This window comes from Halichoerus grypus, chromosome 6 (assembly GCF_964656455.1).
Source record: "Halichoerus grypus chromosome 6, mHalGry1.hap1.1, whole genome shotgun sequence".
NCBI classification, from domain to species: domain Eukaryota; kingdom Metazoa; phylum Chordata; class Mammalia; order Carnivora; family Phocidae; genus Halichoerus; species Halichoerus grypus.
This window is the reverse complement of record NC_135717.1, coordinates 41,757,526-41,782,796: the sequence shown is the minus strand read 5'-3', so window position 1 is coordinate 41,782,796 and position 25,271 is coordinate 41,757,526. Positions and strand designations below refer to the sequence as shown.

Genomic DNA, 25,271 nt, shown 5'->3' with positions numbered 1-25,271 from the left:
CCTGCAGGCCCCGCTGTGCCCAGCACCGGGGACCTCACGACTCCCCCGGGAGCCAGCTCTGGGCAGTCCCTGGGGGTACCACACAGGCTCCCACTTAGATCTTTAAACTACTTCTTCCTAGAGAAATTTTTTTCCAGATACATCCATGACAGACTCTCACTTTTTTCAGAACTGCTCAATATTGGCCACCTCGGTGGTGCCCACAGTGGCCATTCTGTGACCCATTTCTCCCGTACTTTCCCCTCCTTTTCTATCACTTAACGCCTGGTAATATGGCAGATAGCGCACTTAACTGTCTGTCCACCAGGATGTGAGCTCTCTGAGGGCAGGGATTTCTTTCTTCTTCCAACTAGTTTGAAAAATTTCAAACCTACAGAAAAATGATAAGGATAGTATAACAAGTTCCCATATACCCTTGACATAGATTTGTCAATTGTGAAGTTTGCCACACGCATATCTGCTCTCGAGATATTTACAGTTTATTCCAGATTTAATGACATCTTTAGCATATAGCCAAGAAGTCACTCTACATAAGCACAATCCAATTGGCACAAGGGAATTTAACACATGCAATACTTTCATCTAAAATACAGCACCTGGGTGGCTCCTGGGGGCTCAGTCGGTGGAGCGTCCGACTCTTGATCTCAGCTCAGGTCTTGATCTCGGGCTCGTGAGTTCACGCCCCGCGTTCAGCTCCACGCTGGGCATGGAGCCTACTTTAAAAGTAAATAGGGGGCGCCTGGGTGGCTCAGTTGGTGAAGCATCTGGCTTGGGCTCGGGTCATGATCCCAGTGGGCGGGGAGTCGGCTTCTCTCTCTGCCTCTCCCCCTGCTTGTGCTCGCTCGCTCTCTCTCAAATATTTTTTAAAAATAAATAAAATAAAATACAGTATCACAGAAGAATTCTTCCTTTATCTTCAAGGTTTAAGAATTCATTCGACATGAGACAGATTAACAGGAGGAAAAAAAACAAGTTTTCTCGCGTGTGCGCAAGAGGCCCAATAAGGACCATGGCAGGCAGATTTCATACATTTGAGATGATGGGTTCATGAGGAACTCACAGGATTTACAGGGTAAGGAAAACAGGGGTTTGGGAGCTTTAATTAGGATGGAATTCTAAATAAAAATGTGGGTGGACTGAGGTAGATTAGAAAAACAACAACAAGGTTTTATTTCTACAGCTTTCTTGGCTTCACAGGCCCTGTCATTTACTTCTCAGTCTGGGGCGGTGTTTTCCTGACGGGAGATTCGTGTCCTGCGTTCAGGGGACAGAGGAGGGCCTGAGGCGCTCCCAGCAGCTGTTTCCCCAGAAGCTTCGATCCAAAATGACCGGTGCGCCAGTGGCACATTCGCGGGGGCGGGGGCGCCCGCCCGGGGCCTCTACAACAGCTCATGTCTCCCCAGTGTTCTCCATCATGACTTCTCCATCCTCCCGCCCCCAAACTCCCGCAGCCACTCACACCCGTCTCTCCATTGGGTCCCCAGCCCATTTGTCTGTCACGACTGACTTTTTTGAGGATCCCACACCAATTATTTTCCAAAATGCACTTTATTTTGATTTACCATATTGTTTCCCATGACTAGATTCAGATTAAACATTTTTGGGAAGAACATTACATAAGTAATATTGTGAACGTGGGGCTGCCGGTATCTTTTCCATGTCCTGATTTCATTTCCTTTGGACAAATAGTAGCGGAATTACTGGGTCACAGGGTACTCCGCTCCCACAGCCCAGGACAGGGGTGCTGTCACCAATACCGCAAGGCTCAGGGGCCTGCAGCCAGCCCGGCGGGCCTGGTCCAGGGCAGACCTTGGTGCTCAGGGGACTGCTGAGGCCCTCACTGAGACTGCAGACCTGATGGTCAGGCCCTCCCTCCGGACAAGGTCTTAGAAAAGTGCTGCCACGGGAAACGGTCCCTCTCCTTGGGCTGCCCCCAGATTGGGTGCCTCTGCTATCATTTATTCACTATCTGCATTCCCGCTGCCGTGCTCGAGGTCCAGTTGCCTTTAGAAGCCTCATTCCACGCAGAGCAGGCTCCTGGCGCCTTCAGCCGTCCCCGCGCCAGCCCCCCACCCCCTTGATTGCTGCAGCTTTGAATCATGTTCTGAAATCAGGAAGCATGAGTCCTCCACTTTATTCTTCTTTTTCAGACGATTTCAGCCATTCTTTGAAGCTTCCATGTGAATTTTAGGATGGGTTTATTTCGACGAGAAGCATCGTTGGGATTGAGAGAAGGGCTGCACCGAATCCGCAGACCACTTCGGGCAGCCCGGACAGCCGGGCGATATCACGTCCTCCAGCCCACGAACGTGGGTCTTGGCATATGTTCATCTCCGCATTTCCTTCAGCAATGTTACACTTTGCAGTGAACACATCTTCCACCTCCTTGGTTAGTTCCCAAAATTTTCTCCTTTTTCATCCTATTATAAGTGGAATTATTTTAATGTACTTCTTGGGTTGTTCACTGTCAGTGTATAGAGACATAAGTGATTTTTGTAGCTTGATTTTATATCCTGCAAACTTTGCTGAGTTCATTTTTTTGAGTATGAAATATTTAGAGTTCCCTACATATAAAATCATGTGGTCTGTGAACAGAGAGGATTTAATTTTCTCCTTCCCAATGTACATGCCCGCTCCGTCTTCTCATCTCCCTGCTCTGGCTAGGACCACAGTGCTGTTGAGCAGGAGTGCCCAGCGTGAGCATGCTGGCCTTGTCCCCGACCTCAGAGGAAGTGTTCAGTCTTGCCACCGAGTGTGATGGTGGCTGTGCGCTTTCCAGAGATGGCATTTATTCTGAAGTAGTTTCCGTCTCAGTTTTTTGAGTGCTTTTATCAGGAAAAGGTATTGCATTTGATCAAATGCTCTTTCTGCATCACTGAGAAGGTCCCATGGTTCTAGTCCTTCACCAAGTTAACGTGACACGTCACATCCGCACGCCGGCTGTCCTTGACTCCCAGGAACCTCATGGGCTCATGCTAAGCAATCCTTCCAACGTGCTAACGGTGGTTTGCTAGCCTTTGAGGACTTCTGTGTCAGTATTCACCAGGGACCTTGGTCTCCAGTTTCCTTGTGGTGTCTTCATCTGGCCTCAGTATCCGGGCAATGCTGACCTCATGGAATGAGTTAGGAAACGTACCCTTCTCTTTGTTTCTGGGGAACAGACGAAGGACTGGTGGTGTTTTTTAAATGTTTGGCAGAATTCACCAGTGAAGCCACCTGGGCCAAAGCTGTTTTTTTTTTTTGTTTGTTTGTTTTTACTCATGAGAGACAGAGAGAGAGAGAAAAAGGGAACATCGTGCACTGTTGGTGGGAATGCAAACTGGTGCAGCCACTCTGGAAAACAGTATGGAGGTTCCTCAAAAGTTAGAGTCCTCATAAGCCAGCAATCCCACTTCTAGGTAGAAGCCCAAAAGAATTCGAAGTAGGATCTCCAGGAGACGTGTGCACCTCACCTTCGGTGCAGAATTACAATAGCCACTAGGAGGTAGCAACCCAGCAGTCCGGAGATGGATGGATGATGGATGGATGGATGGATGGATGGATAGATGGATGGATGGATGGAGAGATGGATAGGTGGGTGGTGGGTGGTGGATGGATGATGGATGGATGGATGGGTGGATGGGTGGATGATGGATGGATGGATGGATGATGGATGGATGGATGGATGGATGGATGGATGGATGCAGAGAAGGGCATGCAGGAGTGTCAGTGTAGTCTTAAGATGATAGAAAGCCCGGACCTGTGTGAGTGTGGATGGACCACGGGGACCCTGCATGGGAGTAAGCCATTCACAAATGGACCAGTGCTCCATCGTTCACCTGAAATATCCAAGTTTGTCAGAATCCCAGAAACAGGGAGTTGAGAGGCGGAAGCCGGGGGATGGGGAGGGATTAGTTTCATGGGGACAGAGTTTCAGTTCTGCAAGATGTAAAAGTTCTAAAGATCTGTTGTATAGCCACGTGAATACACTTAACAATACTGGATTGTACACTTATAAATGGGTTAAGATGGTAAACTGAATGTTTTCTCCATGTCCTCACCAACACCACAGTTTTCTTGAGTGTCCATCCTGGTGGGAGTGAGCTCACATAGGTTTCATCTTCATTTCTCTGTATTAGCATTTTCAGCATTTCCTCCATTTCATAAGGTGTCTTTTACTGTTGATTATTTCCTTTGAAGCAGAGAGATTTGTTTGATATCATCCCATCTATCTTTTTGGTTTTGTTACCTGTACTTTCCAGCTCTGGAATTTTGGGGGCACCTCATTTTCCTGACTCTGTGCCTATCTTCCTTCAGCTCTGGGTCTTTAGGATGGTTGTTTTAAACCATCTCATCCTCCTGAGACAGCATTTTTTTCCTTTAATGGGCCTTACTTCCCTACTCTTTTGTATGCCTTGTGATTTTGTTGAAAACTGGACATCTGAAATTTCGTAACGTGGGAATTCCTGGAAATCAGAAACTCTCCCTTCACCAGAATGGCTGGATTTTGTTGTTTTAAGGGTATCACTGTGCCAGCCAGGGGTAAACACTGAAGGTCTCTGTAGTTCTTCTCTGAGTACATGTCCTTCCTGGGGCATGTGTGTGGTCTTTCCAAACTCCCTTCACATGCAGTTGCTTTTCAAAGTCCTCATCCTTAAGTGTCTGGCCCCCAAAAGAGGTAAAGCAGGAAAAAGCAAAGGAAAAAGAAACAGGCGCTGGCTCTTTAAACCCCCTGCATCTGATTCCGTGGACGGGGATTGCAAGAATGGGGTCCGTCTCTTTGTCTACACCTCCGCCATCAGAAGCAACAATCAGCAGTGTAAACCTAGAATCCTGATCTTTGGGGGACAAGGTCCTTAGCAGCCCCTCTGACTCACACAAGCAGCCACAGGAACAGAGGCATAAGCGCCTGCCCCGGGGCGGGGGTGGGGGATACGTGAACACCAAAGCCAGAAGGGCCAAAATCGACCCAAGTTGCTGGATTTCCAGCCCAGCCCTTCCCTGCAAGACTCAAGCCTCCAGAGACCCTAGTTCCAGAACGGTTCCGCAACTGCGACCCCCGCGAAGACGTGGGCTCCTGCCTCCCCAACACCATGTGCGTTTCAGCTTCTCTTCACCCATCTTTTTCAGCACACACACGTGAAAATCTCACTTTATACCCCTGCACAGCACGCAGCACACGCTAGACACGCCCGTGAGACAACTGCCCTCCGGGCCGCGACGCTGCCCACAGCCGCCCGGGTGGAGGCGGGCACACCGGCACGGCGGCGAGGGCGGGCTCCCGCGCCACAGTGACCTCCGTTCAGGACAGCCGCAGACGGGTGCGGCAGGGGGGTGTGCGGAAGCGCAGGGCTGCTTATGTTTCCCGGACACACGCTGGGCTGCTACAGTGCCTGAGGTGACGTTTTACCCCAAGGAGAAGGACTGTTTGTTTTCAGAACAGGAGTTAGTTTATTTATTTTCCCTTTTCATTTGGCCAAACTACAGTGATTTGTAACTAAATAAAAAAAAAAAACCCTAAATCAACCCAAACCACTTTCTCTCAGAGGTTCATCCTGGATGAACTAGCTGGAGCCAGGCTACAAGGGTACACACGTCGTAGAGAAAGACTAGCTGGCGCGGCTCTCAGTAGGCACGGCTGGCAGCCTTCCGCCCGTGTCCAGGGCAGAGCGGTTTTCTTTGCAAAAAAAGACCAGACACACACGAACCAAAGTTCCCTCTTGCGGAAAGATTTTTCTCCATCAAAACACACATGATGTGCATCTTTCCGGTTCTGCAGATCTGAAGTGACCAGAACTCCCTAAATGCAGAACCCGCCATCCACTTGGAAGACCCGTGCCGTGGGGCAGCGCTGACACCTTCCCGCACCCGCGCCCCCCGCCCGAGAGCAAGCAGCCAGAGCTTCAGGTGTCCTCGCTGTCTGCGGTTTACAGGCGGCGCCCCAATCCTGGGACCCCCCACCAGACGAGGCCGGGCACCACCCCGCCCAGCCACTACCGCCTGTCCTTTTTCCCGGCTTTCCTCTTTCCGGACAGCAAGTGCTTGGGCTTCATATCGAACACGTGTCTGTCTGCTTCTCCTTTCTTCCCCAGGCGGTTCATCTTCTTCTGAGCGTTCTTCATCATAGTCTTGGCTTTCTTCACCATCTGTAAAGCACAAGAACACACAATACACGTGAGCTCCCAAGTGTCCACGTGCCTTGTCATGACCAGTTAGCAATCTGTCTCCACGGTCCAGATCTCTTCTGCGAGAAGCGCTGGCCAGTCTCAATCGCTGCAGTTTGCCCTGGGGCCCGGGGGCTGCAGACCTCATCCCCGTGCACACAAGGACGGGAAGAACGCTCTGTCTAGACAAATCCTGTGCCTACCAGGAGCCGGAAGATTAGGCCCATCGGCCGTAATTCCCTCTTAGACAAACAAGAAAACAGAGTCAGCCCATGAAACCGTACCGCTCACATCTGACAAGTGGCAATGCTGCGTTACTAAAATCCAGATTTCTAGAAGGAGATGGAAATCTCAAGGCTTCCATCAAGTAAATGGTTTGCCGGTTTATATACAGACTTTCTCCCGTACCTGAACTTTCAAAATGCCAAAACTAACCATTTTTGTCTTTATTTAATAAAAAAGTTTCAATGAAAAAGACTGTATATATCCAGTGTCTTTCCCAAAAGACTGCCCACGACCACTCCCTACAGGGGCTCCGGCTCCAGGTTCTGAGCACGGCACCCTAGGACACCATGCTTCCGTCCACCCACGAGAGGACACCGCTAGGACAAGGGTCCAGAATGCTGAGCTCGCCTCTCGGGGGGCACCAGCCCCACCTGTGGTCCCTGCCCTCTGAACGACAGCTGCACGGTGTGTCCTGAGCCCATATCACAGGGACTAACCTTGACGTCCCGAAGGCCAGAGACATCCCGCGGAGTCCGAGAGCAGCTGCGGCTGCAAGCTACAGATGTGGGTGGGACAGAGTCCTCCCGTTTCCTCTTCCTAGTAACGCTCCGGGACCTTCTGGCCTGGACTGCATAATGGGCCTGAAAAGCACGAATAACAAATTCAGGGCTGTGGTCACACACACGAAATTATACCGACAGGACACGCAAGAGTTTTGAGAGACATTATTGAATACGCTAAAGCTCTTTAACATCACATTAGTTACTGGTCAAATATTCTTTTTCACTTAACACACTGCTTGATGTTACAAATAGGATTTTTTTTTTTTTTTTAAAGATTTATTTGACAGAGAGAGACACAGCGAGAGAGGGAACACAAGCAGGGGGAGTGGGAGAGGGAGAAGCAGGCTTCCCGCTGAGCAGGGAGCCCGATGTGGGGCTCGATCCCAGGACGCCGGGATCATGACCTGAGCCAAAGGCAGACGCTTAACCATCTGAGCCACCCAGGCGCCCCTAAGCATCCGACTCTTGATTTTGGCTCAGGTCATGATCTCAGGGTCCTGGGATCAAGCTCAGCATGGGGTTCTGCACTCAGTGGGGAGTCTGCTTCAGATTCTCTCTGCCCTTCTCCCCACACACACTCTAAAATAAATAAAAGCTTAAAAAAAAAAAAAAAAAAATATATATATATATATATATGCTCCAGCATAATTCATCAAGAAAAAAAAAATCAGAATTTCAATAGTTATCTGAAATACCTTTTAATCGTTGGGCCCCCAGGAAAACAGTTCTGAACTATTTACAGCCCAAGCTCCTCTCATGTTGAGACTAAATATACCCTCACATACCTATCTGATCACTAAACTGATGCTAAGACGCTACATGAAGACTGCAGTCACCAAAATCAAAGTTCAAGTTAAAAATTAAAAAAATAAGTTTACGTTTTGTTCTGACATTCTATTCCAACTTGTATTTTTCCCAGACACAAATTACTTCTACCTTATTGTATATTACTTACACATCACCTTATATTCTGAGTTGACAGCAAATGAATTTTTAATTTTATTATGTTAGTCACCATACATTACGTCATTAGTTTTTGACGTAGTTCCTTGTTTGCATGACAGCAAATGAATTTTTAAACAACCACCCCAAGAAGCCTGAGATAAACTAAGGCTTTTTACTCAAAAATTATCCTAAAAATGCTATACCACAATGGGAAATAAGTATGAAATACGAATATGGTTACAAATACATTTTCAAGAAAAAAAGAGAAGAATTAAAGTCCTCTCTACAAAAACCTGAATAAAAAGGTATAAACTGCATGTCAACCTAGATTATTTCTGTGTGCTATAAACACAGGTGATTTTTTTTCCTTTCTTGTTTTTGGTATTTTTCATATTTTCCATTAACCTGGAATGAAAAATGATGTAGGCACAAATATGATAAAACACTGACAAAAAGAAAAAAAAAAAAAAGAACAAAAACCCAAAAAACCCCAAACCCCACAAAGAAAAGCACACTGGGGCCGCCCCACGCTCAGGGCCACACGGAATGTGCAAGGTGTCCCTCAAGTCTTCCTGCGTCAACAAGAACAGAGCCTGAAAACAGCGCCCACACCATCAACAGGGGCCCTGGAGCCAAGTGCCCTGAGCCATCCTGAGGGGCCAGTGGACAGTGGTGGGCAAGCACACTCTCAGCACTTCCAAGCCGCTCCTCCACACACACTCCAAGTTCTCCTTTCTTCTGTAACCAGCTCCACCAGCCCCCCGGGTTTCTAAGAGCCTGGTGTCCTAAGACAGAGCCGTCCGTGTCCCAGGATCACCTCCACACACTTACATTGTTTTTGTCATCCATGTCAACACCAAGACTGCGCATCTCATCCTCCAAGACTTTCCGCTGAACCTGAACACGGGGGAAAGGTATTTAAGCAAAATTACTTTGATGAATGTTTAGGAAAAAAAAAAATTCAAGGGAAAATGTACCTTTTACAATGATGTACAGTACGTTTTTTCTAGGAATTAAACCTTTTAATCGAGCTCAGGTTCGTATTTTTGGACAAGCATTAAAACCGTGGAAACCAGCATCTCCCAGGCAGTGGCCATGTGTAAGACGACGTACGCGTCATGTCCTCGGGTTCTGCATGACTCTGCAGGGAAGTCTCTGCCTGAAGGGTCCCTGACGCTGAAGTCACATGATGTGCCCCAAGATCCAAACTCCAGCCACAGCGTCTCCTCCCAAACCCAGTGAGCACCAGTGGGGACACAGACGAGTGTCCAGTCTACCAAGAACCACTCGTTTGCCATCTCATGAAAACAGTACTCAGACACACTAATGTCCACAGAAAGGTGTCTGGAATGTCACTGTTTCCTTTCCTCTCCTGCCACATTTTAGCTGCCCTGCACGCCATCCTATCACATCCGCGGTCTGAGGGCGCCCACAGGACCTGGCCTCACCTGCCGCCCTGACGAGCACAGAGCAGGAGAGGAAAATACTACAAAGATGGGGCTGAGACCGGAAAGAATTCTCCTATCATTTGACCAATCTGTGCCTAAAGTGTGACTCTCCCCGTTCTAACCAGTCATAGGAGCCAAGAAATTGCCCGAGGATTTAAGCTGGACTGGCTTAGGCTTCTGTAAATTCCAAAAGAGGAGTCCTGACTCACAGAGAAATGAAAGAACAGGAACATGGTGACTGATAGCTTTTCTGCCACAAATCCCAAACCACAACCTTACTCTGTTCGACTGCAGAGGCTGACTCTGACAGTGCCGAACCCGAGAGTCACCAGGAAAGGGCCCCATTAGCAGAATGCAGCAGACCAGAGCTCAAAGTACCTCAAACGCCAGGACGTATCAACAAAACAAAGTCGGTGCAATCCCATGGCCACAGCCACATTTAGGTCGAAATGCTGCACTTAGCAATGACTGTATGAGAATCCGGCACCGCACAGGCCGGTCCTGGCGCTCTGGATACACAGAACTTGCCTTCTTAGCGGTCCGAGGCATCCTGGGGCCCTGTGTGTTCTTCTCCTTGGACTGCAGAATTTTCAGTTTCTTTTTTTCCCGAATTTGCTTCGCCAGCTGGCGGATCTCCCCCATCTCTTCGTCCTCACTGTCAGACTCGCTGTCATACTCCCCCGCTGCTGTCCTTAGCTCTTCCTCTTTTTCTAACTCTTCCAGTTTCTTTAAAAAGAATTGTCATTAAACACAACAACGAAAAACTCTCAAGCGTAGCAATGTTCCCGCGGGAGCTCGGTTCCCCTCGGCCTTGCAGGGGGCGCTGAATGCCTGCGCCCAGTCCCGCACAGGAACGCCCAAGAGCTCACCTCCCAGCAGTGAGCCCACACGCCCCGTGAGCTGTCCTGTGCTGTTTCTTTCTCTTTACCAACAGTTACTGCAGACGTCAAGGTGAAATATACAGACATCACCTCACGCCCCAGCACTCCCCCCTACCCCACACACACGAGAGCACCTCCTGCGGAAAAACTAGGAACTTACCAGTGTGAGCTGGTATGGGATTACGACATCCCCTTTATCCGTTCTAAGGCCATCCCCAAACACAAATGCCCCTGCTAGCCACACAGTTTAGGAAAGACAAGTTATGGTCGCGCCTGGCTGGCTCAGTCTGTGGAGTGTGCGACTCCTGATCTCAGGATCCTGTGTTCAGGCCCCACACTGGGCGTAGAGATTACTTAAAGGAGCCCATGACAGGGTTCCTGGGGCCAGGAGTATGGGCCTCAGTGTGCAAATGGAGGGGCCTGCCCAGCAGAGCACCCTGCAGATTGAAAATGTAAATGAAGGGCAGCATTTGGGAAGGAGTAGGAAATGAGGGAGCACTGACAGGAAATACTCTGTATCTTTTCAAAAACCTCGACCGAGGAGAGAGGGGCAAGACAGCAACTAACGAAGGACACAGGGTTTAAGAAAGGTTCTGTTTTTTAAAGAGGAACCCGCTAAGGAACAGCCAATAGGAGGAAGCCACCGCTAAGGAGAAAAGCTCCAGGAGACGAGAACAGGTCAGGTCGGAAGACAGGGAGCTCACGGCCCAGAGTCCACCTGCCCCACGAAGGAGGCCGTGGCTCAGAACAGAGAGAAAGCAGAGTCCTGGGGTCTCCAGGACCCTCGGTACGAGCAGGCTGCTGGTGACGGGGTGGGGAGGCTCGCGGTGTAGAAGGAACACAGGCAACAAGTCCAGGTAGGTCAACAGCCGTACTGGTACCTTCACGGTCACATAAGGAATAAAAATCACACAATTTAGCAAGAGACACAGACCTGCATGATGTCGGGATCAATATAATCAGCTACGTTATGGCCTTCCCAGATCTCGGGTATCTTATCATATTTCTCAGAGGAGTTCATCAGATCCCAGTACTCTAAAGTAGAAAAGAAAGGTTAGGTTTACTGTAGTTTTTAATACCTTCAACCATGTCTCTCCAGGAAAACAACAGAGCACTTGCACCCAACACTCCAGTAAAGAAACACATGCCCAGGGTCACACAGCATCTCAGGACCACGGGCCTAGAGCGGGAGGTGAAGGCAGGGGCGGCAGACCATCAGCAGCAGCGGCCTGCACCACGCCAGCTAAACACCACCCTCCTGGAGCCCCCGAAACCACCCACAAGAAGCCTCAAGCCCAGCCGCACACAACCTCGTCCCTAAGAAAGATTAAGGCGCAGCTGCAGGGCGCGCAGGCACTGAAGCCCTCCCACAGCTTCCTGACCCGGACATCCGCCCTTACTCTGAAGGTCCAAAACATAATCGTCTCCCAGCTCCACTTCAAGGTCTCGTTCCTGCAACGAAGGGGCAGAGCACTCCCATCAGCTCTTGCTGGCCTTCCAGGTGCACAAGTGCTGAGCCCCTCCTCACCCCCAGGAGACGACCTCTCCTCCATCCCGCCAGCCCATCCGTGTAACGCCCGTCGGCCCAGCTCCCATGTCCCGGGGGCCCCACCACTCACGTCCACACTCGCCGAGCCTGACAGCACAGGCCCGGATGCCCTCAGTGTCATGTCCCGTGCCCGCCCTGGGCACACGCGGCCTTCTGCACTGCTGAAGCAGACCTACCCGTTTCCTCCTGGGCTCCCCAATGTCCATTCTCTTCCTGCGTGCCACCACTCCCTCGGGGATGAAAGGGGGCCTCTCCTGAGGGGACACCACCGGGAAGAGTTCCGTGAAATGCCTTGCTGAATACAAAAGGAACATAAAAGCGAAAAACCAGAGGCACGCTCCCCCTCTGCAAAGCCAGACCAATTCCAAACCAGCAGATGACTGTGTGGGGGTGCAGGGCCAGCTGGGCAAGGAAACAGAAAGACTCCATAGCTGATCCAAAGTTTATTTCTATTTTTTTTTAAAGATTTTATTTATTTAAGAGAGAGAGAGAGCACAAGCAGGGGGGAGAGTGGCAGGCAGAGGGAGAAGGAGAAGCAGACTCCCCGCTGAGCAGGGAGCCCGACGCGGGACTCGATCCTGGGACTCCAAGATCATGACCTGAGCTGAAGGCAGACGCTTATCCAACTGAGCCACCCAGGTGCCCCTCCAAGGTTTATTTAGAAAAAATAAACACAAAGATTCTCGAGAAAAATTACAAACAAAAGAGCAACACAGAAGAAACAAAGCAGACGAAAGCAATCTAGACAGAAACCCAACACACAGGAGAATTTAATGGAAAGATACAGGACTCGATCATCAGTTTTGAGATAAATGACAACATATCTGGGTAGCTGCCTGCTTCCCAAGAACAAAACAAATGCAAGACTGAGCAAAAACTTCTGTTCAAAACAGGTAAAATTAAAAAAATGAAACCATTCAAATATAGAAAAAAATACTTTTAAAGAATATTTTTGGAACGAATGGTAGATCTTTCTGTGCATAACCAACAGCTGCAAAAAAATATCAATATTAGCTAATAGCATATATTTAAAAAATTAAGTATTAAATAGCATATTAAAAACGTGTAATCTGAGACTGAAAAAGGAAACCCAAGTCAAAAAGCCAAACAAAGAACTAAAACAACAACAACAACAAAAAAAAACCCCGAGGTGCCTGGGTGGCTCAGTCGTTAAGCGTCTGCCTTCGGCTCAGGTCATGATCCCAGGGTCCTGGGATCGAGCCCCGCATCGGGCTCCTGCTCTGCGGGAAGCCTGCTTCTCCCTCTCCCACTCCCCCTGCTTGTGTTCCCTCTCTGTCTATCAGATAAATAAATAAAATCTTTAAAAAAAAAAAACAAAAAGCCCTACAGAGCATATGAGAATCTGATTTCCTTTACAAAAAAACTATACCTTAAATGAATAAAAGATAAATCACCTGAAGAACAGGCCAATAAGCTCATGAAAAAAGCTTGCCTGATAGGGCACCCGGCCGGCTCAGTCGGTGCAGCATGCAACTCTTGATCTCAGGATTCGGAGTTCAAGCCCCATGTGTACAGATTACATAAAAATAAAATCTTTAAGAATAAAAAAATGCTCGCATGCTCTATTCATGAAGGAAATTCCAGCAGTGGGACACTCAGCATCAAAGATCTGGGAAACGCACAGCATGACCCAGAAAGGGTGTCTGGAGGACGCTGACCTCCTCAACTCCCTACCGTAAAATTCACTCTATGTATACATCTGCAATTAAAAGCAAAGACTTATGGATAAAGACGTGCAACTGAGCACTGTAACAGCAAGAAAACCAACAACAAAAACTTTTTCTTAAAGACTGATTTACTTTAGAGAGAGAGCACAAGTGGGAGGAACAGGGAGAGGGAGAGGGAATCTCAGAACCCCGCTGAGTGCTGACCACCACCCCGCCTGGCCCCGGGGCTCGATCCCATGACCCTGAGGATCAGGACCTGAGCTGAAACCAAGGGTTAGATGCTCAACTGACCGCGCCACCCAGGTGCCCCAGCACAGAAAAAATTTTAAGGAATGTTGATTCTATAAAATATGCTTACACACCAGAAAGACATTACTAAGCGCCTCTGGTGGAGTGAGCAGCAGACGCTACCTCTGCACTTGTGTACGTGAGGACACACGTCGTTTTTACTCCGCGTGAGTGTGCACAGCACCTGTGAGCCCCGAGTGAGGCAGGTGCCGGCTTGCAGGCTCTTGGGAAGGCCAACCTCACCTTGTCGTCTCTCTTGTTCGGCATGGCCAGATGCAGCCTGTTGAGCACCTCGTTCACTTTATTTCCTTTCATTTTGGTTTCAACTCGATGAGCCAGGAGCCTGTCACAAGCCTGAGGTGAGGAAACAGGGCCAGACTCACAAGGCATCCCGCCTTCTGGTCTGGAGGCGGGGGTGTGGGACCGGAACCAGAGCCCCCCGCTCACCAGCAGACTGTGTTCCAAAGCTTTGGACCCCGCTACATGCTTTTCCTCAGGAGTCACAGTGGCTGGTGCTGTCCCGGGGATCACCCCGAGGTCCATGTAACCCCTCGGGGCAGACTGCACGTTCAGGCGGGAACAGGCCCCCTTCCCAGGCCAGCCCAGGCTGGGGCAGCACCCCGAGGCAACACTCCACGGCCCTTCCAGGCCTGCCCCCCACCACGAGCAGCCCTCGTGCTGTGCCCCCAGCCAGGTCCACAGCCCCCCTCGGACTCTGACTGGAGCACCAGAGCCGAATCAACCACAGCATCAAACCCGCCTTTCTTTCTATTTCACATAAAAATAACAACGTAAGCGATCAGAATCGCATGTGAAACCTAATGGGAAAGGTCTCTCTCCATGCTCCTTTTGCTCCTTCGACTTCTACACAAGTTCGTGACAGTACAGCTCCCACAGCCATCCTGACAGGTCAGGATGGACAGCAAGCAGTGGACGAAGCGAAGCCACCTGTGCGGGAGTCGGAGTGTCCCCTCAAGCGCCACATTCAACTGGGCGGGTGGGGACCAGGCTCAGTGCGGTGCACATGCTCTCCCGCCTGGCCGCCTCAACAGCTGCCCACGACACCTGCAGAGAACGCTTTCTTCCCCACAATGGACTCCTCTGACCACAAAGGCGATAAAGGGATGGATGAAGCACTGACCTCTGTTTTCACTTGAATAACCCCTTCCTCCGTCAGGGTGCTAGTCTCAACCACAGGAAATCCTGCAGCCTGCAAATCTGCAAATATTTTCTGGGAAGACAAAAGAAAAACAAAAGAGCCATTATTTACTTCCACCTCCCCACGAACAAGTCTTACTGTTCTTCATACGGGTACCATAAATGCTAGTTAGCACGTCCATGGTTCGTTTCTAAATTCTTCTAAAGGACATTTCCCCCAAATGCTGATCTTTCCCTACATTCTTCTGCGATTAAGAAAATACCCATTACCGGGAAGATCAAACCAGACTACAAAAGCAAACCAGAGGCTCCCTGGAACATTCTTCTGTAAGACGTCATCTTCTAAAAAGGAACCCAGCAACATCAAGCTACAGAATTTTTTTTAGTATGTTTTCAACGCTATTTTTAAAGAAACATTTGGCCTCTACAACCTAAGAGAATTCCTTACAAAACAACACAGAAACATATAAATCACTCCGATTTGGAACGAGGGGCTTCGCTTGTGCCCCTCGACACCAGCGCCCCCTCGTCCAGACACAGACGTCAACCCTGTGACGGGAAAGCTTGTCACAAACAAGGCCAGCACAATCACTTCGGGGTCCCACTTACCAGGGAGACTGCCCCCTCCCCCGCAAATAGCAGTGGTCTTGGGGACACCGTGGTCTGACTAGCCTCTGAGCTCACAGTGACCCCGTTCATCGCACATGAGACAGGCAACAAGCCAGAGCCTCGGGCACACGGCCACGCCATTGGGTTAACCTGGCAGCACCATCGCGATGGCGTCCGCTGCCCACGTGCCTTCCAGTCTCGTTCAATCTGCCTGTCGAGGCTGCTGACGAACCACCCAGGGCTGCAGCTGTTAGCACCAGCGACGGCAGAACGGAGACCACACCCCCGTCACTGCGGGCACATGGCGGGATGGCGGGGCCTGGGCGTGCCTGACCTCGAAGCCTGAGCAGCTGGCTCAGCCTAATCTCCGGGCTTCACAGCTTAACCCTCGTCTCCCCTTCCAGCGCAAGCACCTAAAAACCAGGATCACTTAGTAGGGACCTGGGTCCTCTCCAACCCAAGCGAATTCTCTAAGGTCCATGCGTACCTAGTTAGTAACTGAATGAACATGCTGCGGTGCCCGATATCCAGCATGGCTGTTTAAAAAGCCCTCCCTCTTCGCAAGTATGACATGTCCAACTAGTACAAGACAGAGGCACTGGGAAGGGACGGCACGCCACCCCCTGGAGACCCTCCATGTTGAGGTGGTCAGTGACACGCACTCCAGGAGATGGGGCCACAGTGAGGTTATTCTAGTGCCTGCTTCTCCAAGCTCCAGGGTGACCCGCCCCAGGGGGCGCCTCCCAGGCTCTGACCCTGCGGGCCTGGGTGTGCCCAAGAGTCTGAGAACCTCTGCGCCAGTGTAAACCTTCTCCAGGGCTGCAGGGTGAGCTGTGTGGAGAGGGAGGGCTAACCACCCGACCTGCCTCTAGAAAATACAGCAAACACTCTATACTCCCTGTCCTGGCAAGTTTACAGATGCTCCTCCTCCTCCACTCACTCACTCGACTCACTTCCCAAACTCATTTCCCCACAAGTCCGTGCAGCAGGTACATGACACCCACGGAACCCTCCTACCTACAGCCCTACTCTGCAGGTGCTGCCCAGTGCACCGGGGCTCGAGGCCCGAAGAGGCAAGGCCTGTGTCACGGTGCTGTGTGTGCCCTAAGGCACCAAGGTGAAGACCTTCCATGGGTTAACTGTGCCATCCTGCTGAACGCACGGGTATTCCCACAGCCTCGAAGGCAGAGCAGAGCTCAGGGAAGGCCAGGTTTAGTCTGCCACCAATAAACCAGTGAGGATACTACCTCAACTGTAGAATAAAAACACGGACTAGTATTGCTAAAATTCCTTCTAACCTCTGGTGGTCTGAAGTAAGATTTGGAATTAGGTAAGAAATACTCAAAACATTAAGGTGATTTACCTGATCTTCTTCAGAAAGTTCAGCTATCCTCTTCACATCGCATTTGTTTGCTACAACTATAAGAGGCTGCAACAGGGAAAACAAATAATGAAATGATCATCCTCACAGTGCAAGTTATAAACCGAAAGTCCTCGCTCCCACCTGTACCTTGTTGATAAAGAGAGGTTTGATGTTCTGGAAGAGCTCCAGCTGCTCCTTCAGCCCGTGCCCACACTGCTCAGACAGGTCCATCACGTACAGAACCGCGGCACGCAGGTGAGCCAGGGCTGTGATGGCCTGCATCTCAATGGTGTTCCGATCCTCCAAAGGGTGGTCCAAAATCCCCGGAGTATCTACAACCTAATGGTCAGATGTGTTACTCAAGAGCATACACACCCACAAACCTCCTGTCCAGCACATCAACACCCACTTAACGCGTGGACTCAACGCCCACACCAGCCCTCAGAGAACCAGTACATAAAACGTAGATCTCCCAACTGACCATAATCAGATAAGCTTTAAATATGAAGACGAAAGGGGGGATGAGTGGACCCCGCAGAGCTCACTGAAGAACTAGCCAATGACCTGGAGAAAAGGACGCCTCTTTTTCCCCTTTTTGATATATGCCGAACTATGCCAAACACAGTGCTTGAGCTCCTGAGCCGGACATCAAGAGCCACGTGCTCTGAGCCAGCCAGGGGCCCTGACAGAGCGGAACAGAAGAGCAACTGGGAAACTCTCCCATGTGTTAGAAACAACCTCATCGTTTATGAAATGAAATTCTACTGTGGAAACTGCTCCATGCTTTTAAATGGTTAATAAATGTCATTTGTAATGACAGGGTCAGCAACAACAAGGAAACTTGTTTCTTCGGAAGTACCACTGTTAACGTAAAACAGGCCACCCACTGCCTCCCCGAGAACTGCCCTGAGGGCAGCCGGGGAGCTCAGGGGAGTTTTCTCTGCAGGGGTGTTCCTGGTGACCCTGAGAATCTCTCCCACCTCCTCCGAGTCTTTCCCTAAGCGCACTGGGAATTAGGGGAGACACTCTAGTTCTTTAGGGATCCCCAAAATCAAACCCCGTTAACAACAAGAGCTCTATGTTTAAAGGTGGGAGCGCTCACCTGCCAACGCAGATACTTATAATCCATGTGCCCCACAAACAGAGACTTGGTCGTAAACGCATAGGGCTGGACATCCACATCGGCTCTCGTCACCTAAAACAAAACAATCATAACACCAACAGTTACACAAGTTCCTTACCTTATTTCCTCTCAGAGGTCTGTGTGGCACCTACGGGTTATAGAGATGAATGATTTCGGCGTTAAAACAAAACAAGACCAAACAAGGAGAGAGACCTGGCATGATTACGTTGCTGAGGACCGAAGCTGCTGCTCTCTGATGGACGGACTCCATCCACTTCCTCCCGCCACCGGGCCAGGGCAGCGACAGTCCCCATCAGATACTAGGGAGGTGGGGGGCCAGTACTTGGAGTGGCCGTCAGCTTCTGCTCTGATCCACCCCGGCCCCAACAACCTTGCTGTGCAGACAGAAACGCTCTGTACCTGCACGGCTGATATGGGGCCCGCCAGCCACACGTCCGCCAACTCTCGACATGCGGTCGGTGCAACCGAGGGCCTCAACTGTTTACTATTTCATTGTACGGGATTAAGTGGCCACTGGCTCGCAAGCGTTCGAGCCGGGAGCTCGGACACCGCAGAGCTTCAGCCTATCATGTCAGCACAACTTGGGGACAAAATAAAGACCTGGGTCAAAGTGGAAGTGTTCCTGGCAGCAACATTCACACATATGTAACTGCTGTTGTTTGGCACCTGAGCTCCTGCTGGTTGTGAACTGACATTTTACGTTATTTATTTAGGAACCGACCTTTTATTTTCCTTTAAAGATTTATTTATTTATTTTAGAAAGAGAGTGTGCACAGAAGAGCACAAGTGGGAGGGGCGGAGGGAGAGAAAGAGAATCTCAAGCAGACCCTACAGTGAGCAGGAGCCTGACGCGGGGCTCAATCTCATGACCCTGAGATCATGACCTGAGCAGAAATCAAGAGTCAGACCCTTAACCAACTGAGCCACCTCGGCGCCCCTTAAATGCTGTTTCTACTCACTTCAGGTCCCTGAAGCTCAGCTAAGTTGTCTTGAAGGACCGAGTTACTAAATAAATAGTGTCCTCAAGTCCCAGTTAATAAACTCACTCAAGTAAAGAGCAACTCAGCCACTCCCCACAACGTGGACCAAATACTTTATGTGAGAAGTGTCCCATCAAGCAAGGTGACACCCACAAAACACTTCACGAAGTCCAATTCAGCAAGTGCCGCCTGTCAGTCGGCACCAGCTCTCCTGGCGCTCCTGCTCCCAGCCTAGGCTCTCCGTGTAACAAACCCCAACTGGAATGTCTCGAATCCCGAACAAACTTACGGAACACGTACCAGAACACACAATGTTTTCCGTAACAGCAATATAAATGTGGATTCAGACAGACGCAATCCTCCCCTCGAGTAAAGGGCTGTGCACAGCGAGGGCAGTACTGACTCAAGGACTCACTGGCCGGCCATCCTCCAACCCACAGGGACAGGACACAGCAGCCCTTGGGCCTCAGGTCCTTGGTCACTTGTTAACGCCAGACACAGACTAACCTTATTTATCTTTTTCATTTTTTTTTAGATTTTATTTATTTATTTGAGAGAGAGACAGAGCACAGAGGCAGAGGGAGAAGGAGGCTCCCCACGGAGCAGGGAGCCCGATGTGGGGCTCGACCCTGGACCCTGAGATCATGACCTGAGCCGAAGGCAGACGCTTAACCAACTGAGCCGCCAAGGCATCCCTAACCTTATTTTTTTTAATTTTATTTATGTATTTGAGGGTGGGGGAGGGAGGGAGGGAGAGAGCGCACGCACAAGTAGGGGGAGAGGCAGAGAGGGAGAAGCAGGGTCCCTGCTGAGCAGGGAGCCCGACGTGAGACTCGATCCCAGGCCCCTGGGATCATGACCTGAGCCAAGGCAAACACTTCACTGACTGAGCCACCCAGGCGTCCCCAAACTAACCTTATTGATGAAGCTGGACTTGCCAACATTTGGGTATCCACACAGGAGCAGGGTCCTCGTATTCGGGTCAATAGTTGGCAGACGGGACAGATGCTGCCGCACTGTGAAAAGTTCACATTACATGTGCTTTATTTCATAAGAACAATGGAGAAAGTCAAACTTGGCCCCCCTGCTCGGCGGGGGGCCTGCTTCTCCTCCCTCTCCTACTCCCCCTGCTTGTGTTCCCTCTCTTGCTGTGTCTCTCTCTGTCAAATAAATAAATAAATAAATCTTTTTTGGTTTGTTTTTAACAAACATCAGGGAGAAGCAGGCTCCCCGCAGAGCAGGGAGCCCAGAACCCTGGGATCATGACCTGAGCCAAAGGCAGACGCTTAACGACTAAGCCACCCAGGTGCACCTAAATAAATAAATCTTTAAAAAAAAAAAAAAGATCAAACAAAACAGATCCTTGGAAGCACTGTCAAAACAGTCAAGTCCGACAACTTGTTACAAATTATTTGCAAGATGGGGGGCCGGGGGAAGAACAAAACACAATGACTTAAAAACATCTGTAGCATAAAAATATACATAAAAAGGCATGTAACTGTTTCATTAGAGATACTACACTAATTCAGTACTGTCCTCTTAAAATAAAACAATCATGTAATGAAACTGGAGTAGCAATTTCATGCTAACACATACTGCAAAGCTTTTCTTTTTTAAAGATTTATTTATTTGAGACAGTATACATGCATACACTGGACAGGGGAAGGGCAGAGGGAAAGAATCTCAAGCAGACTCCCCACTGAGCACAGAGACCAACAGGGGCTTGATCCCACAACCCTGAGTCATGACCTGAGCTGAAACCAAAAGTCAGACGCTTAACTGACTGAGCCACCCAGGCGCCCCATATTGCAATTTTTTGCAAAAAAAAAAAAAGGAAAATTTTTTTTAAATTTATGTCAATAGGTTAAAACTATGGGTCATTTTATTTTTTACATATTTCCTTGGTATTTTTCCTGTGACTTATAATGTATGTGCCTTATGTATGAAATATGAAAAACAAATTCTCTTAATAGTACTAATAATTTATAAGCATTTTAACTGCTAGCTGCTTTTTCAATAGTAACTAGCCTGTCAGAAATTCTCATGGGCTAGGTGGGGAAAAGTAATTTGACCCTGTTAGGTCTAAAATAAAACAAATATTCCAAAAATGCGTTCTTGACAAGAATCAAGTAGCATAACAGCACACTAAACAGTGTTCTTGCTTATGTATCACAGGTACCTTGCTCCAAATATTCCAAACTCTGCTTCTGTCTCCTGATGATCGTGCACATCCGCCCGAGGGCCGCGCGTTTCAGCTGCTTGCAGCGGTACAGAGAGTCTCCGTACTTCATGAGCCGCACGTAATCTTTAGCCACACTTAAATAAAAACAAATATATGACATGTTTTTCACTGTGGACAATAATTTGAAAGATACTGTATTAAGAAAATACCTTACTTGTCCACTAAATTTTTGGCAATATTTATTTGTCCTAGAGCCAACTTGTAATGATCCTTGTCATAGAGAATGTTCATCAAATCAGCATAAAATGGATGGATATCCTAAAACAGAAACAAATTGGTCTTTTGGCACAGGTTTCTCATCCCAATGTGTCAACAATACTTGCAGAATAATTTCCTAGGGAAATACATCCCACCTTTCCTCTCTCCTCAAACCCCCGGCATCTTCTCCCCAGCCCTCTCTCCTGACTGATGACTGCTTAGCTCTCTGAGAAAACATCTAAGTGAGCTCAAGGGTCACTTCTGTCTGCCCACCTGGCCTGGGCCCAAGACTGTGCCCCCTTCACCCCATCCACAGACCCAGCCAACTCTCCATTTGTGCACAAGAGTCCTCCCCCACTTCTCAAGACCTGAATCCAGGCCTGCAAACATGCTGTCACCACCCCCCCAAATCTAAAAGTCTGCAAGCCCCCTTGAACCCACAATCCTACTCCTTTGCTACCCTCTTGGCTCTTTTCTTCCCTTTCACCCAAGTTAGTCAGGATTGTCTCCACCAGTCCATCAAAACAGCTCATCACATCAGCCCCTCCCCCGAACTCCTTTCATCTTTGCAGAGCTCTGCACAGCAGACAGCTGGGCACTCACGCTTCCTGATGCTTTCTATTCAACTGGCCTCCGGGACCGACTCTGCTCTTGCAGGCTCATGCTCCCACCCAACACTCAACATTAGGGTTCCCGGGAACACTCTTCTCTCCACACTCACGTCCTGGGTGACCTCGCATGGATCTAAGTGCACAGACATCTTCAGGCCAGACCTCTCATAAAGTTCCAGACCGCATGCACTTCTGTGTGATGTCTTACCCACACCTCAATCAACACATACAAACCGCCCTCCTCCTCCCCAAACCTCCCCCCATTCCCGTGTGGACGGATGGACACTCCACTGTCCAAGGTGCTTCGGGCCACACCTGTGCTGTGAGCAAACCCATTAGCTCTTCCTCCCCAGCACTCAACTCTTCACCACCGCCAGCTGCTTAATCCAGTGCACCAACCTTCCAGTGGCCTCCTACCCCACGGGCCGCTCATCCTCTAAAAGCTAAGTCAAAGCTCGGCACGTCCCAGGCTCAACCTGGAAGGCTTAAGACAGAACTCAAGCCCTGCACAGCTCACTACCTCACTGCCCTCAGGCCTCTGCTACAATCTCCCTGCTCTCCTTACGCATCTGACACACTGCAGATTTCCACGCTTACCGTCTTTCCCTCACTAGACAAGCACAGGGCCTCTATGACTGCTGTGCTCCCGGGGCCTGAACAGAACTCGAGACATGTCAGTCATGCTGCGAATGCAGCTACTATAACCTCCTACTCTAAAATTCTTCTCAGATAGCTAACTCTAGTTTAAAAAATGCGGGGGGGGGGGGGGGGAGGAGGAGGGGGCACCTGGGTGGCTCAGTCGGTTAAGCATCTGACTTGATTTCAGCTCAGGTCATGATCTCAGGGTCGTGGGATCGAGCCCCACATTCACACTGAGTGTGGAGCCTGCTTCAGATTCTCTCCCCCTCCCCAACCCCCTCAAAAAAAAAGGGGGGGAATAGAATGTTCACAAATTTAAACTTCTACTGTATAAAAAAATACCAAGGATGAAGAAAGATAAAACTTCTTACAAAGAACTACAAAAATCTGGTACTAATTAGTTCACAGCATTCTGTTTGCTCAGATCAGGTGTTTTCAAATATCACACCAGTTTCCAATAATCTCATTCTTTTGCTTCCTTCCAGGTAATTTCTAGGGTACCCACCCTTTCCCCAGAAACTATTCATGTGTTCAACTAGCCTCTACTTAGCACCTGTAGCATGCCTGGGAGACACATGGAAAGTGCATGCCTGTCTGCTAGCAGAAACCTCTACACTTATTTTAAGCACATCTGTAATTGTTTAAACGAACTACTGTCACCTTAAATATGAAAGAAACTCTTGTCACATAAACCAACTTTTCTCCTCTGCCTTAACCTAGCTTTACGGACTGTTTTGGGACAGTGGCAAACTTAGGTTCTCACCCTGTACTGCTGCCCCTACCCCACATCCTTCACCACCTCAAATCACCTTGCAGCTGTGGGGTAAGCAGGGTCTGCTCTTGCTTTCTACAGCTTCATCAACAGCAAACTCGACTATGCTGTCAGCGAAGATTTCAACTGTTTTGGCTCAATGCACAAATCAAAGCTCCCCCACACAATTTCTTCTCACTGACCATCACTGGCTGATGAAGCAACAGGATCACAAACAGTGGTGGACCTCAGGCCACTGATATAACTTGAGGCCCCAGGAAAAGGAACCTTGGAAAGAGGAAGGAGAGGAAGCCCACGTAAGCTGGTGAGCTGCCAGATTCAGAGTGCACAGCTTTGAGAGAGCTTGGGTTGGCACCTCAAGCCTCGAAGTGACAGAGAAAGCCTGAAGAGACAGCTCCGGGCCCTCTTACATGGGGCTTGGCAGGGGGAAAGGAAGAATACTAAGGAATCAAAAAACCTGTGCTCTGTTCCCAGCTTTGCCACTAACTCACAAAGTCTGACAAGTGAATCATTTTGTTTCCTTCCTTATTTGTCAGATAAGTACACAAAGTGGCTAGAAATACCAATTATCTGATGGCTTACATTTATATTCCTATCGTGTCCCCGAGTCACTTACATCCAATTTGGGGAAATCTGTTAGAATCTGTGAGAGTCTGTCATGGTAATTCTGTTGAGTAAATTTGACTTTCCTCATATAAAAATGTCTAATGCGATGAATTTGGTAATGTTTATGGATAACTGTTGGAGTCTTCCGTTGAGTCTTCGATAACGTCAGGTCAATAAAGTCCTGCAATTAAATAAGACACAGTACACCAAAAATGTCTACTTTTTATCCACTTACCTGAAACCCTCTCAAAAGACTAACAAAGGTACCACATGTTTTCAACTACAAACACTTTTTCTAACTAATCTTCAATCTTTTATATTCAACTCTGATCATGTTCATAGTTTCTGGCCTTTAACAAACACTTAGCAAATGGCTACCAAAATAAATTTTATCCCACACTTTCTTGATGTTACCTTAATTTCCAAACACCCAGGGCCCTCTGAAACTAGTCAGGTAACTCAAGCATAACTCAGAAAAAACATTAAAGAGAAAAAAATCCTGCAATTTCAATTTGCAAATCTTTGACTTCGAAAGTATATAAAACAACAAGCAAAACTAAAATTCACTGCTTATAATTTCCTAAGATGTGAAAGTCACTGAGAATATAAACTCTTGCTTGAACTGCCCAGTGCAGAGACAAGCGGACAGGCGCCCACAACACTGTCAGTAACAGGAGGGACACAGACATCAAACCTGGAGGCCTGTACCCCCCTCTCCATCTACTGAATTCTATGAATCCTTAAGAGGCTCCTTCAAAAGCACCTACTTCATAAAGTTCCCGACTCCCCCCGCCTCCTCTCTGGGGAGGATCCCAACGTCTGCAGAAGGCCTCTAACCCAGAGGGAAGGACCCCAACGCCGGAGGGAAGGACCCTAACGCCTGAAGAAGGCCCCTCAGTGTCCGGCGGGGAACCGCTAACCCTGGAAGGCCCTAATCTGGGGACGACGTGGCTTAAGAAGGGGGGCCCGCCAGAGGAGGCGACCCCTGTCCCATCCCAGAATTACAGGCTCGGGCTTTCCTGGCGACCCGGCAGGGGAGAGGCGACTGCGGACAAGCCCTCGCGACCGCCTACCTTGGCGGACGGCACCACCGTGATCTTCTTGAAGTTGTAGTGCGCCATGCCGGCGATCAGCCACGAGGGACGGGGAGCAGCAGACGTGCGGGCGGGACTTCCGCTGGCGGCGCGTCACTTCCGGGTGCTCCCTGTATCCGCAGGCA

At 49.2% G+C, this 25,271-nt stretch overlaps 1 protein-coding gene across 1 annotated transcript; it reads right to left on the bottom strand.

Annotated features, from left to right (window-relative positions):
* Positions 1-5,406: 5,406 nt before the first annotated feature.
* On the bottom strand, positions 5,407-25,268 carry GTPBP4 (GTP binding protein 4). Its single transcript, XM_036097397.2, has 17 exons — positions 25,126-25,268; positions 24,063-24,233; positions 21,381-21,484; positions 21,164-21,300; positions 19,900-20,000; positions 17,963-18,055; positions 17,008-17,199; positions 16,861-16,926; positions 14,872-14,961; positions 13,974-14,084; positions 11,931-12,008; positions 11,606-11,657; positions 11,140-11,240; positions 9,853-10,050; positions 8,708-8,773; positions 6,866-7,009; positions 5,407-6,125 (listed from the first exon to the last, which is right to left on the bottom strand). Exons 1-17 carry the CDS (start codon positions 25,171-25,173, stop codon positions 5,973-5,975), a joined length of 1,905 nt encoding a protein of 634 aa, XP_035953290.2. The 5' UTR covers positions 25,174-25,268; the 3' UTR covers positions 5,407-5,972.
* Positions 25,269-25,271: the final 3 nt, after the last annotated feature.

Excerpts from the sequence above, each read along its gene's own strand:
- GTPBP4 (XM_036097397.2), bottom strand. The coding sequence starts at position 25,173 with ATGGCGCACTACAACTTCAAGAAGATCACGGTGGTGCCGTCCGCCAAG. Across the intron at positions 16,927-17,007 it reads AACCTCTCTTTATCAACAAG|CCTCTTATAGTTGTAGCAAA; the intron begins GTACAGGTGGGA and ends TCCCTGTTGCAG. Across the intron at positions 10,051-11,139 it reads TTGATCCCGACATCATGCAG|AAACTGGAAGAGTTAGAAAA; the intron begins GTCTGTGTCTCT and ends TTCTTTTTAAAG.